Below are 13,614 nucleotides of genomic sequence, written 5' to 3'. Positions count from 1 at the left end.
GTCTGTGTAGTGCAGGCTATCCAGGGTTACACAATGAGACCATTTCTTAAATAAATAAATAGCCAAGCAAGCAAGCACACAAAAACCTGCCCTGACTCTCAGACTTCAGAACTTGCTGCCTCCAGCTTGTCTTACTACCTAAATTTGGTCTGATGTCTAGTCTTTTTCAGAAGAAAGGTCAATAGATACCAGACTGAGGATCAAACTTAACCAAGACTCCTCTAAAAGATAATGACAGAGACATTGCTGCGCTGAGCCTGGGAGATTGATAGACAGCAACCCTAGGGAAATATGGCTGTTGGAGCTGAATCCCACATCACTCATTTTCTTTTATTCTCCTTCTTTCAATTCTCCTCATCCCTGGAGTCTCGAAATGCTCTTTTCCTTGAAATAGTTTCTCGGAGCAGCTTTACTGAGATTACTAAATGTCCAGTGACTCCTAGAGCAGGTAGATGCGTTAGTCTGACTCTGCTGCTGCTGTGTGACTTAGCAGGAACACGCTGAAAATGGGGGGCTAAATGTAAGCATTGCTCTTGAGCAGGGGACAGTTTGCGGCTGGAGGACGGGCAAGCCGTGCAGCTGGAAGACGGAACGACTGCGTTTATCCACCATACTTCTAAAGGTACGATAGTTCCGTGGGTGTGTGGGGAACAGAAGAACTAACTGTCTTTGGCTGTGAGTGTTGTCCATGGGAAACAACTATTTATTCCTTGAAGTACAAAGCAGCTGGTCGGGGTGTTGTTTAAGGAAGAACCGTGTGGCAGTTTGAGCTGTCCAGGAACAGCAGAGAGCAGACTGGAGCCAGCTGTTTGAGTACCAGGAACTGACATGAGCCCAAAGTTTGGTTTCTCTGTTCGTACTCAAAATGAGTATGTTATTCTTTTAGGTTAAATGTTACAGTAAATATTGAGCCCCTCCCCCTGTTTTTAAATGTTCCTAAGGAAAGTAACTTTAATGTCCCAAACCTCAGGTTCCTATCTATACAGTAGAGGTTGAATTCTGCCTCACAGTACTTCTGTACAGATTAAATGAGTATAAGACATATAGTCAGTATAAATATGGGAGCCTGTGCCTGTAATCCGAGCATTTGGGAAACAGCAACAGGAAGATCACTGTACCTTTAAACATAGTGTAGCCTCACCGGGCGGTGGTGGCGCACGCCTTTAATCCCAGCACTCGGGAGGCAGAGGCAGGTGGATCTCTGTGAGTTCGAGACCAGCCTAGTCTAGAAGAGCTAGGTCCAGGACAGGCTCCAAAACCACAGAGAGACCCTGTCTCGAAAAAACCAAAAAAAAACAAAAAAAAACAAAAAAAAACAAAACATAGTGTTGCCTCCATAGTAGGTACCAGGACAGCCTAGGCTACAGACAAAACAAAAGTAAATAAATTGCATAGTACAATGCTCATAGTAACTACTCAAAAAAAAAAGTTCATTTCTCTTTTGCTTTAAATATAAAATGATGCTTCTGTGTGTGTGTGTCTGTATGTGTGTCACAATCTAGTCCCTTGATTTGAAGAGTCTTTCACTTCAGCTCTGCTCCTTTGCCCTTTGTAAACCACATTTCTTTCTGATGGAGAAGACTGTGAGAACTCTCCCATTTTTTATGTAGGCGCTTAGTGCTGTGAACTTGCTTTTTAGAATCACCTTCATTGTGTCCCATAAGTTTGGATATGTTGTGTTTTCATTCTCATTCAGTTCTAAAAAGTTTTTCATTTTCTTCTTGATATGTCTTGACCCGTTTTTCATTCAGTAGTGAGTTGCTCAATTTTCATAAATTTATATACTTTCTACTGTTTCTGTTGTTGATAATCAGCTTGTCAGATAGAACGCAGGGAGTTATTTCAATTTTCTTATGTGTGTTGAGACTTGCTTTTGTTCAAGTGTGTGATCAATTTTGCAGAAAGTTTCATGGCTGCTGTGAAGAAAAGTGTATTCTTTTTTTAAAAAAAATATTTATTTATTTATTATGTATACAATATTCTGTCTGTGTGTATGCCCGACGACCAGAAGAGGGCGCCAGAACTCCTTACAGATGGTTGTGAGCCACCATGTGGTTGCTGGGAATTGAATTCAGGACCTTTGGAAGAGCAGGCAATGCTCTTAACCACTGAGCCATCTCTCCAGCCCCAGAAAAGTGTATTCTTAAGTGTTTCGGTAGAATGTTCTGTTAGGTCTGTTTGACTTATAACATTTAACGCCAGCATTTCTCTGTGGGTTCAATATGTGTCATAGTGTTTCTTTTATGAACTTGGGCACCTGTGTATTTGGTGCAGAAGTGTTTACAATTGCAATATCGTCTTGGTGGATTTTTCCCTTTTGAGTGTGTGTCCTTCTATACTTCCCTATCTTTTCCGGTTAGTTTTGGTTTGGAGTCTACTTTGTTATTAAATGATGGCTACACCTGCTTGCTTCTTAGTCTAATTGCTTGGAATATCCATCCATCCATTTACCCCGAGACAATGTTTGTTTGACTTTGATGGTGAAGTATATTTCTTGGATGTAGCGGAAAGATGAATCCTGTCCTCCCTCCCTCCCTCCCTTCCCCTTTCTTTCTTGTGCCTTCTGTAAAACTGGGTTGGTAGGTGGATATTACTTTATTTTTATTTTTATTTTATTGTGGATTTTTTTTCTCCAATTGTGATTGGTAGTGTTGCTGGGTATAGTAGTTCTGGGCACCTGTGATCTCACAGAGTTTGTAGAGCATCTGCCCGGGCCCTTCTGACTTAAAAATAAATTCTATTTGTATTTTCATATCTTGAACTGTTTTCGTTATTTCATTCAGCTGTTTGTGTTTTCAGAGTCTTCATTAAGGCATTTATTCATATCTTCTTTAAGGTCCTTGAACATATTCATAATTGCTGTTTTGATGTCTTTGATTTTTTTTGTTGTTTGGTTTTTTTGTTTGTTTGTTTGTTTGTTTTCGAGACCGATTTCCCTGTGTAACCCTGGCTGTCCTGGAATTCACTCTGTAGGCCAGGCTGGCTTTGAATTCACAGAGATCCGCTTGCCTCTGCCTCCCAAGTACTCTGATTAAAGGCGTGCGCCACCACCTCTTAGCCAAAGTCTTTGTTTTGTGTGTGCTTCAGCTAAATTGCATTTCTTGGGGTCTGTTACAATAGGTGTTATTGGCTTCTGGCTGTTTGTATTTTTGTGCTGGACCTAGGCATCTGGAACTATGATATTTGAGGTGTTTTTGGTGTGGACATCTGGTCTTGTCTTTGTTAGGTGGGTGTTCCATTCTTTGATAGCTGTTGCGCTCTCTGGGTCTTATGCAAGTGTGGTAGCGATGGGGTCCTAGTGGAGAGTGCTTCTGTGGGTGGACCAGTGCCAAAAAGGATTGGAGATAGGCTAGGAAGAAAGACTGATACAGCCGTGAGAAAGAGCAAGGGGAACTAGGGCCTGCACCAAGAGGCAGAGTTCCTAGAGAGTAAAGGTAGAGTGGGAAGAGGGGCTCCTGCACATAGGAGAAAGAATACGGCTAAAGAAATAAGAATGAAAGAGCTAGGGAGGCCCTAGAAAGAGCTAGATCTGCACCAGGAGGCAGAATCCCCAGGGAAGGGAGATGGCGGGGAGGAGGGACTCCTGTAGGCAGTCTGCAGTAGAGGGAAGAGTAAGAGATCAGAATGGGGGGCAGGAAGTACAGTAAAATCACCTACCTACATCTTAGCCTAGTCTTGGCCACTGTGGGTCCATGGTAGAAAGGATTTTATGGATTAGTGACTGACACAGAGGAATGAAGATGAGCTATAAGGGAAAGCCGAGAGGGTTGATGGACTAATGTGATGCTTTTAATGTAATGCCTCTCTTTCCCATCCCCCAGATAGTTATGACCAGAGCTCACTTCAGGCAGTTCAACTGGAAGATGGCACAACAGCTTACATCCACCATGCAGTGCAAGTCCCACAGTCTGATACCATCTTGGCAATTCAGGCTGATGGGACAGTGGCAGGGTTGCACACTGGGGATGCCACAATTGATCCAGATACCATTAGTGCTTTGGAGCAGTATGCAGCAAAGGTATGGCATTTTGCAACTTCAGTACCATCCTGGCCACGGTGTATTTAGTTGTTAGAGTGTTTGCTGTGATATGCATAAACCCTAAGTCAGCACTGGCACTGGTGGCACTCACCTACAGTCCAGCACTTGAGGTTAAGTGGAGGGATATCGTCATCCTCAACTACCTAACAAGTTGAAGGCCAGCCTGGGATAGTGAGACCGTGTCTCAAACACAAAACAAACAATAAAACACCACCAAAAAGAAGAAGCAGTACTGGGGAGAAGACTCAGCAGTTAAGAGCACTGCCTGCTTTTCCAGAGGACCCGGGTTCAATTTCCAGCACCCACATGACAGCTAACTGTCTGTAACTCCCAAGATCTGATACCCTCAAAGAGACATACTTTTAGGCAAGACATGATGCACATAAAATAAAAATAAATAAATTGTTAAAAAAAGAAGCGGACTGGAGAAATGGCTCAGAGGTTTAAGAGCACTGTCTGCTCCTCCTGAGGTCCTGAGTTTAATTCCCAGCAACCACGTGGTGGCTCACAGCCATCTGTAATGCATCTGGCGCCCTCTTCTGACCTGCAGACATACAGACAGTATACTATATACATAATAAATAAAATATTTTAAAATAAAGCAAAAGCAGCAGCTAGCAATTTAAAACAAATATGTGTCAGTACTAAAGAATTCAACATTTATTTTCAAATAAGTGAATGCCAGGAATATAGTGCATGCTTATAGATGATCACAGGTTCAAAGACAAACTTGGGCTGCATAGTGAGATCCTGTCTCAACGACAATTAAATGCAGAAAGAGGGCTGGTGAGATGGCTCAGTTAAGAACACTTGTGGTCGGGTAGTGGTGGCACACACCTTTAATCCCAGTACTTGGGAGGCAGAGGCAGGCAGATCTCTATGAGTTCGAGGCCAGCCTGGTCTACAGAATGAGTTTCAGGACAAGCTCCAAAGCTACACAGAAAAACCATGTCTTAAAAAACTGAAAGAAAAAAAAAAACAAAACACTTGTTGTGTTAGGCAGTGATCATGCACATCTTTAATCCCAGCACTTGGGAGGTAGGGGTAGGAGAGTTTGAGACCAGTGTGGTCTACACAGTGGGTTCCAGGACAGCCAGTGCTCCACGAGAAACTTTGTCTCAAAAGCCAGTAACAACAACAACAACAACAAAACATTTACTGCTCTTGCATATGACTCCGGTTTGACTCCTAAAACCCATCCAAAATTCCAATTTTAGGGGCTCTAAAATCCTCTTCTGAACTCTGCAAGCATCAGGCACTGCAATTCATTTGGTATACTAATACATGAAGGTAACATACCCATAAAATAAAATTTAAAAATTAGAAAAAAGAAATAATTGAGGAAGAATAACAATGATGTAAGCTTTAAAAAATAAATAAATAAGCCGGGCGGTGGTGGCGCATGCCTTTAATCCCAGCACTCGGGAGGCAGAGTGAAATTGTAGATTTAGAGAAAAGTGAAGGAGGGCTTGACAGATGACTCAGCAGTTAAGAACACTGACTGCTTTACCAGTTCAATTCCCAGCACCCACATAGTAGCTCACAACTGCCCGTAGTTCCAGGGGACCCAAAATCCATGACAAAACTTACCAATGCACATAAAATAAACAAGTTTAAGACAGGCTGTGCACACCTTTAATCCTAGCACTCAGGAGGCAGAGGCAGGCAGATCTCTGTGAGTTCAAGACCAGCCTACTTACTCTACAAGAGCTAGTTCCAGGACAGTTAGGACTGTTACACAGAGAAATCTCTGGCATGTGATCCAGCCTAAACCATTATCAAAATATAAAACCTGGGGCTGGAGGTATGGCTCTACATTGCTTGTTTAATGTATGTGAGGTCTTAGGTTCAATCCCCAGCACTGCAAATAAATAAATTAAGCCTTTTAAAGCTTTCTTTTATTCTTTTAGGTGTCCATTGATGGGAGTGAAAGTGTAACAAGTACAGGACTGATTGGAGAAAACGAGCAAGACAAAAAGATGCAGGTATGTAGAGCTGAGTCATGTTAAAAGTTTTTTAATTATTATTTTAAATTGGTTGTGTGTGTGTGTGCTTGCGTGCGTGCGTGCATGCATGTATGTACTTGCACATGTAGATGTCTGTGTGCAGGTACCTATGAGCACTGGTGCCCATGTAGCTTAGGGGTATGTGGTTTCTTTGGAGTTGAAGTTAAAGGTGGTTATGAACTGCCTGACATGATGGGAATTGAACTTGGCTCCTCTGGTCGTTATTTGCAATTTTTATGGTTTTAGAATTTTTGGGGTTTGTTTTGTTTTGTTGGCAGTACTAAGGATTGAATTTAGGGCTCATACTTGCTAGGTAAGATCTACTCCTTGGTGTCATAGTTTCTGAAATCGTCAGCTTACAAAGAAATACCTTAAAGGAAGTGCTGTTGTTTAAATTTTTATGGTGTGGCATCCAGAAAAATGACTCTCTGCTGAATCTAAGTGTAGATTAGGATCACATGGATTCTATCTCTTAAGAGGGATTCAAATGACCTGACACCCTCTTTGTCATTGCTTGACATTGTCTTAAGATTCCATTTCCTTTAAAAAAAAAAAAAGTATGACTGTTGAGATGGATCCCTTGACTATGTCAAGAAATAGCAAGGTACAATGGAATGGAAGTCTTATTTACTTTGGGTATTTTTGGGTAGATTCTCACTATATAACTCAGCGTTAATCTCATGATCCTCCTGCCTCAGCATCCTAATTTCTGGGACATCAGGCATGTGTCACAAGAGTGACGAGCATCCTGGAGGTTTTCTAGGTGGAAATGGATCTTGAGCTCCAGCTGTGCCCTGAGAGGGCCCCTTTTGGCTGTTCCAGAGCACTGACTTCAGCCTTGGATGGAGTGAGTCTTTGGAGTTTGAAGGGCTAGGTGCTAGCAAAATGATACTGATTTATAGCTTATAACATGGTTTTACGGTTTTTATAGTCGGATTTTTCTTTGGGCTGCCAGCTCACAGAATACGACGTCTACGTTCTACCACGTGGTGTTCTTTCTTCCATCTTGCGCCTCCCATTTCCTCTCCTTGTCTGCCTGGAGAATCCATGAGTCTAGATTCTTCCTCCCAGTTTCTCTTTCTGTTTATTGTGAAAACAGTAATTTCATCTACTGTATTTCTGTATAAGTACATAAGTTGTATTTTTTTTTCTAGATTGTCTTACAAGGACATGCTACAAGAGTAACTCCTAAATCTCAACAGAGTGGAGAAAAGGCATTTCGGTGTAAATACGATGGATGTGGAAAACTCTATACAACAGCTCATCATCTTAAGGTACATAAGAGAGAAGTAGCTAGTCACAAGCACACTATGGCCTGCACTGACTAGTGACATGGTCGTCCGTGTTACATGTTAGACATCCCTGTTCTCTTGCATTCAAAAGTTATTGACACACACTCACACTAACACACACAAGAACATGGACAGACTCAGCAAATGTCTGTTCTCTGATAACTTGGATGATTTATCTCTGTATCCCTAATTCCCACATATTTCCTGGCAGAAACTATATATTAAATTCAATATAATTAGTACATTTCATTTATGGAACTTACATAATTTTCTTCCTTCCTTCCTTCCTTCCTTCCTTCCTTCTTTCTTTCTTTCTATTTTTGAGATAGGGTTTCTCTATACAGCCCTGGCTGTCCTTGAACTCACCATGTAGATCAGGCTGGCCTCGAACTCACAGAGATCCGTTTACCTCTGCTTCCAGAGTCTGTTTCGTCACTACAGTGGCAGTGATTCAGTGCAGTCTGGCAGCGGTTGGTGATGTGGCTCAGTGATGGAGCAGTTGTCTATTGGGTTCAGTCCTCAGCATGGAGGGAGGAAAAGACTATCCCACTTCACAAACATTGACCCAAGCACTCTCATCGCTTATTTATCTTTCTCTGAGGATCCGGCATCTTGCCTGTTGGGGTGCACACCTTTAATCCCAGCCCTTGTGCGGCAGAGGCAGGTGGATCTCTGTGAGTTCAAAGCTAGCCAGGTTTACAAAGTGAGTTCCAGGATTGCTAGGCTTTTACACAGAGAAACCCTGTCCCCACAATGAAACAAAAAAAAGAATCCAGGGTCTTACATTTGCTAGGCCAGTGTTCTACCATTGTCCTATGTCTCCAGCCCTTGTTTTTTTGAGACAGCGTCTCACTGTGTAGCTCAAATTGACCTTCAAGTTCTCTCCGTCCTCCTCTGCCCTCTAATTTCTGGGGTTGTAGGCATGTGCCACCACACCCAGCAATATTAATTCGCTGGAGAGCTATTTTTTTTTCTTTTTTTCTTTTTTTTTTTAAAGATTTATTTATTTATTATGTATACAGTATTCTGTCTGCTTGGATGCCTACAGTCAGGAAGAGGGCACCAGATCTCATTACAGATGGTTGTGAGCCACCATGTGGTTGCTGGGAATTGAACTCAGGACCTCTGGAAGAGCAGCCAGTGCTCTTAACCTCTGAGCCATCTCCCCAACCCTGGAGAGCTATTTTTAAGGTGTATGCTACTACTGTCAGGGCCCGTGAGAAGTCCTCTAAAAGACCACTAGTCACATTTGCAGTCAGCAAGAGTGTTTATTAAAAACCCAAACTGCCAACATGTTGGGTGGCAAATGGCGGTGACAAGAGAGGCTCTTGGGCCCCTTTAAAGCTGGGTTAGGGGAATCCCAGTGAGGAGAGATTAGTATGAGGGCTGATTGGTGGGTGTCCCTAGTGGTTAAGGACTTTCCAGCAACAGGGTAGGAAAATCTATCTTTAGCTACCAAGAGTCTATGGGGCATCTGCTGTGCTAGCAGAAGGCTGTGGGGTGCCTGCTGATTGGTTGCTCTTGAGTTGTGGTTTTCCTGAAAATTATTTGCTCAACTAAGGCCTAGTCTCTGGGAGGGCTGCTAGCAGAATCTGTCATGGTTCTGGTCTGGCTCCCTGGCCCTCTCATTACACCAAGCCTCAATATTTTTATTTTAATTGTAACAAAACACAAAAAAACTATGCCATGATTTTTAACAAACAGTTCAGATTTAGTGAATAACTTACCTTGTATAGGGAAGTATATATTTGGAACAGTGGCCTTAGAGCAGTGATCTTGTACTTATTAATGTGACTTTAGCATGTTAAGTGACCTCTTGGTACCTAATTTTCCCTATCTGTAAAGCTGTTTGCCTGGCAATGGTGGCACATACCTTTAAACCCAGCACTCAGAAGGCAGAGCCAGGCAGACTTCTATGACCTTGAGGCCAACCTGGTCTATTTTTTTTTTCTTTTGGTTTTTCGAGACAGGGTTTCTCTGTGGTTTTGGAGCCTGTCCTGGAACTAGCTTTTGTAGACCAGGCTGGTCTCGAACTCACAGAGATTCGCCTGCCTCTGCCTCCTAAGTGCTGGGATTAAGCCAACCTGGTCTATAAATAAAGTTCCAGGACAACCAGAACCCTGTCTTAAAAAACAAAAACTGGTTATCTCAGGCTGGGAATGTCACTCGCTCACTAGAGTACTTGCTGGGTCCTGGGTTTATTCTCCAGCCCCACATAAACTGGTCATGGTGGCACATGCTCTTAATCAATGCTCGAGAGATGGAGACAGGTGCCTCAGAAGATTAAGGTCACCCTCACTGCAAATCCAGGATGGGACTGATGAGACCCTGTTTATAACTTACCATTGTCTTACAGAAATGATGTGAAAATTAAATAAGTTAATACTGTTCATATAAGTCACTAAAAAGAATGAGTCCATTAAAGTTTTGGGGCATGTTGGGCATTAGCATAAGTATTCATATTTTATTTCACTTTACAGAGAGGATCTTGAGGCTTAGAAAGGCAGGCACAGAGTTGGAGATTGTAGCTCAGTTAATAGAGTGTAGTTAGAATTTTCTTTGGACTGCCAACCAGCACACAAATAAAGGCACAGAGACTTATTATTAATTATGAATGCTCGCCTTAGCTTAGGCTTGTCCCACTAGCTCTTTAACTTAGTTTAACCCATTTCTAATCATCTATGTTTTGTCGTGGGGCTTTTTTTTTTTTTAAGATTTATTTATTCATGATATATACAGTGTTCTGCAGGTCTGAAGAGGGCACCAGATCTTACTACAGATGGGTGTAAGCCACCATGTGGTTGCTGGGAATTGAACGCAGGACCTCTGGAACAGCAGGCAGTACTCTTAACCGCTGAACTATCTCTCCCTTGGGGCTTTTTACCTTTCTTTTATGCCCTACTTTTCTGCTTTCTTTGTATCTGGCTACTCGCTGGCCCTGGAATCTCCCTCTTGTATCCTTTTTTTTCTTCCTCAAGCCTCAATTTCTCTTCCTGTTTACTCTCCCTGCCTGGAAGTTCTACCTAAACCTCCTCCCTTGGTATTGGCCATTCAACTTTTAATTAGACCAATCAGATGCCTTAAGTAGGCAAGGTAAAATAGTGACACACCTTTACATAATGAAACAAATATAACACGTCTTTGCACTCAACAGAAGGGTGCTTGACTAGCATGACTAAGATCTATCTCTAGCACCCATAAACCAGGCATGGTGGTGCATACCTGTGATCCCAGGACTCAGAAAGATCAAGAGCACACGTCATCCTCGTATACTTAGTTAGAGTAGACAAGTAGAGTGAGACCATTGTGGAATGCATGAGACCCCAGCTCAGATAGAGAGAATAGATATGTAAATAGTTGGGGAGAGAGAGACAGAGAGAAAAACGGGTACCCAAGACCACTCCTCTAGGCTGTAGTGTAGCCTTGCTTTCGATTTCAGGTTCATGACTTTCTAGCACAGGTTGCATGCCGCTGTTCCCTTTGAGAAGCCTGACGCTCTCTCCCTCATTCTCATCATGCATGTGTGTCATAGGAGTTCCTGTGACCACTCCAAAAGCACTCAAATGATACCGTTTCTCATTTTAAAAGGCCTTGTTTCTATGTAACATATGGGTGTGCATTGAGAATTACTGGGTATAGTTTTTGTGGAAGAGGTTTTTTTTTTTATTTTTTTGTTTTGTACAATTGGAATAGTGATATAGCTCAGTGATAGCTGTTGCATCTCATATCCGAGGTCCAGAGTTCAATGCCCAGTACTGTAAAAGAGAAGAAGGAGGGAAACGCATAAAACAAATAGAGGAAAAGTAAGATTGAACTTGAGAACATCTTACTCATAGAACACATAAAGGGAACAGAATCTTGTTTGTGTTTTAATAACAGGTCCATGAGCGCTCGCACACAGGAGACCGGCCTTATCAGTGTGAGCATTCAGGCTGTGGGAAAGCATTTGCGACAGGTAAAAACATAAATTTTCTTTGCTTCTTAGTCCAATGGGACATTGCCCAGGGCAAGCCAGAAGCAGAACCCCTTCTGTTTTCTGAAACCACAGAAACACATGATCAGTTTTTTACTTTTATGCTTTTTAAAATATTTGTGTATATGTGTTCCTGCATGAATTTATGTGTACCATGTATGTGCAGGTGCCCCTATAAGCCAAAAGAGGTGATTAGATCCCCTGGAACTGGAGTTAGAGGCAGTTGTGAGCCACATGATGCGGGTGCTGGGAACCCAAACTTCTGTCCTCTGCTCCAGCAGTATGTATGCAGTCTGAACTGCTGAGCCGCCTGTTCAACCCTCCATCGTCTTTCCTAACTGCCTCTTGTCCTGCTCACTTTGGACCTCCTCTGTGTTACCATTTTTCTCCAGAGATCTCGCTCTGACTACATATTTACTGTTACTCATTCCATCCTCTATTTTCTTCTACCAGGGAAAATAAAAGCCATGTGTTAAAAGCCAAATATGCCAGTAGACAATTTTAATCCCAGCACTGAGGAGGCAGAGGCAGGCAGATCTCTGAGTTTGAGCCCAGACTGGTCTATCTAATGTGTTCCAGGCCAGCCAAAGCTATGTAGTAAGACCCTGCCTATCCCTCCCCCACCCCCACTCCACCATAAAATGCTGACTTAAGATCCCACTCCACCATAAAATGCTGACTTAAGATGTAATTAGTACAGGTCTAGAGACCCACAGAACTGAGCCGTCTGTCATGGAGGTGCTGGGACTCCAGCCCAGATCCTCTACAAGAACAAGTGCCCTGAATCACTGAGCCGACTCTCAAGCCCCATCCTTTTTTAACATTAGGGTTTTGCTGATTAGTTTATTAGCTTTTGTTTTTTGATATTTATTTATTTATTTATTTATTATACAGTGTTCTGTATGCCTACAGGCCAGAAGAGGGCACCAGATCTCATTATAGATGATTGTAAGCCATCATGCTGAGAATTGAACTCAGGACCTCTGGGAGAGCTGCCAGTGCTCTTAAGTGCTAAACAATCTTTCCAGCCCCTAGTTTGTCTGTGTTTTGAGGTGTCATCTCACGTGGTATCCCAGACTTGCCTCAGACTGATGACAGTCCTCCTGTGTCAGCTTCCCACATTCTGGGAATTACAGGTGTGAGCTACCACCCTAACTTGTCCCATGTATGTTTAATAGTCATCCTCTTGTATATAGCTAGTATTTTATCCTGGTTATTTGCTGTATATTTCCGTAAGTTAATCTCCTAATATTTGTTTAGAAGAGTATTGTATTGATAAATTTCTTTTTCTCTTTTTTTTTTATTTTTTTGAGACCACATTTCTTTGAGTAATCCTGGTTGTCCAGGAACTCACTCTGTTGACCAGGCTGACCTAAAACTCACATAGATCCTCCTGCCTCTGCCTCCTGAGTGCTGGTATTAAAGGTGTGTGCCACCACTGCCTGGCACTAAATTTCTTTTAAATTTTTTTTAAAGGTTATGGATTAAAAAGTCATTTCAGAACTCATACTGGAGAAAAGCCATATCGGTGTTCAGAAGATAATTGTACAAAATCTTTCAAAACTTCAGGAGATCTACAGAAGCACATCAGAACCCACACAGGTACCAGTACAAACAGAGTAGCACAGCTAGACCAGGAATTGCTCTTTTGACTGTAGCTCAGGCTGATGTTGAATTTGTGATGATGCTTCTGCATCAGTTTCTTCAGTTCTGGAATTACAAGCTAGTACTATTAGACTAAACCAGGTATTCTTAATCTGTGGGGGTGAGGATGGTGTCTGTGAAAAAATTGGAAACTCGTAAAATTCCCTCCAGTTTTCTGTTTGTGCATGTGTACCTCTTTCCAAGGTGGCGCCCCAGAAATGCGGTGGTAGCCCTAGACCACAGCCCTTTCGGCTTTCAGAAATTATCTGAACGACAAGCTTGTTTTCCTGGATTGCACATTTGATAAGTAGCTGAATTGAAAACAGACCCTAAGGTGCAGAATTCCTCTCCTGCTGCTAAAGGAAATATCCGATGTCAAGTATGGTAGTTCCAGTAAGTGGAGGCAGAGGCAGGCGGGTCTCTGAGTTACAGAGTAGTCTGGTCTACAGAACTAGTTCCAGGATAGCCAGGGCTACACAGAGAAACCCTGCCTGGAAAAACCAAAAAAGAAAAAACAATTCTCTCTAATAAATAATATAAATAAATAAACATACATATGTAGATATTTTGATGTGTTTTGTGGGAGGTACTAGATTAAAGAAATAGCAAATTATTTTCTTTTAATTGCTATTAAACAAATATGGGTGCATCCACTATGCT

The 13,614-nt window shown here is 42.2% G+C and overlaps 1 protein-coding gene across 4 annotated transcripts in view; it reads left to right on the top strand.

Annotated features, from left to right (window-relative positions):
* Window positions 1-13,614, top strand: part of Znf143 (zinc finger protein 143) — a 40,074-nt gene that overhangs the window by 12,425 nt on the left and 14,035 nt on the right. For 3 of the 4 annotated variants that reach the window (XM_041667182.1, XM_041667183.1, XM_041667180.1), the window contains exons 5-10: window positions 539-622; window positions 3,822-4,018; window positions 5,950-6,024; window positions 7,200-7,319; window positions 11,217-11,292; window positions 12,787-12,912. In XM_041667182.1, the coding sequence (XP_041523116.1) occupies window positions 539-622; window positions 3,822-4,018; window positions 5,950-6,024; window positions 7,200-7,319; window positions 11,217-11,292; window positions 12,787-12,912 (678 nt within the window). The remainder of the gene's footprint in view (window positions 1-538; window positions 623-3,821; window positions 4,019-5,949; window positions 6,025-7,199; window positions 7,320-11,216; window positions 11,293-12,786; window positions 12,913-13,614) is intronic. The other variant, XM_041667181.1, reaches the window with a different exon arrangement.

Source organism: Microtus oregoni, unplaced genomic scaffold (assembly GCF_018167655.1).
Source record: "Microtus oregoni isolate MIOR12 unplaced genomic scaffold, Mior012 000016F_ref0000370, whole genome shotgun sequence".
Taxonomy (NCBI): Eukaryota; Metazoa; Chordata; class Mammalia; order Rodentia; family Cricetidae; genus Microtus; species Microtus oregoni.
Note: the sequence above shows the minus strand (reverse complement) of the source record. Positions and strands in the feature narration are given on the sequence as shown.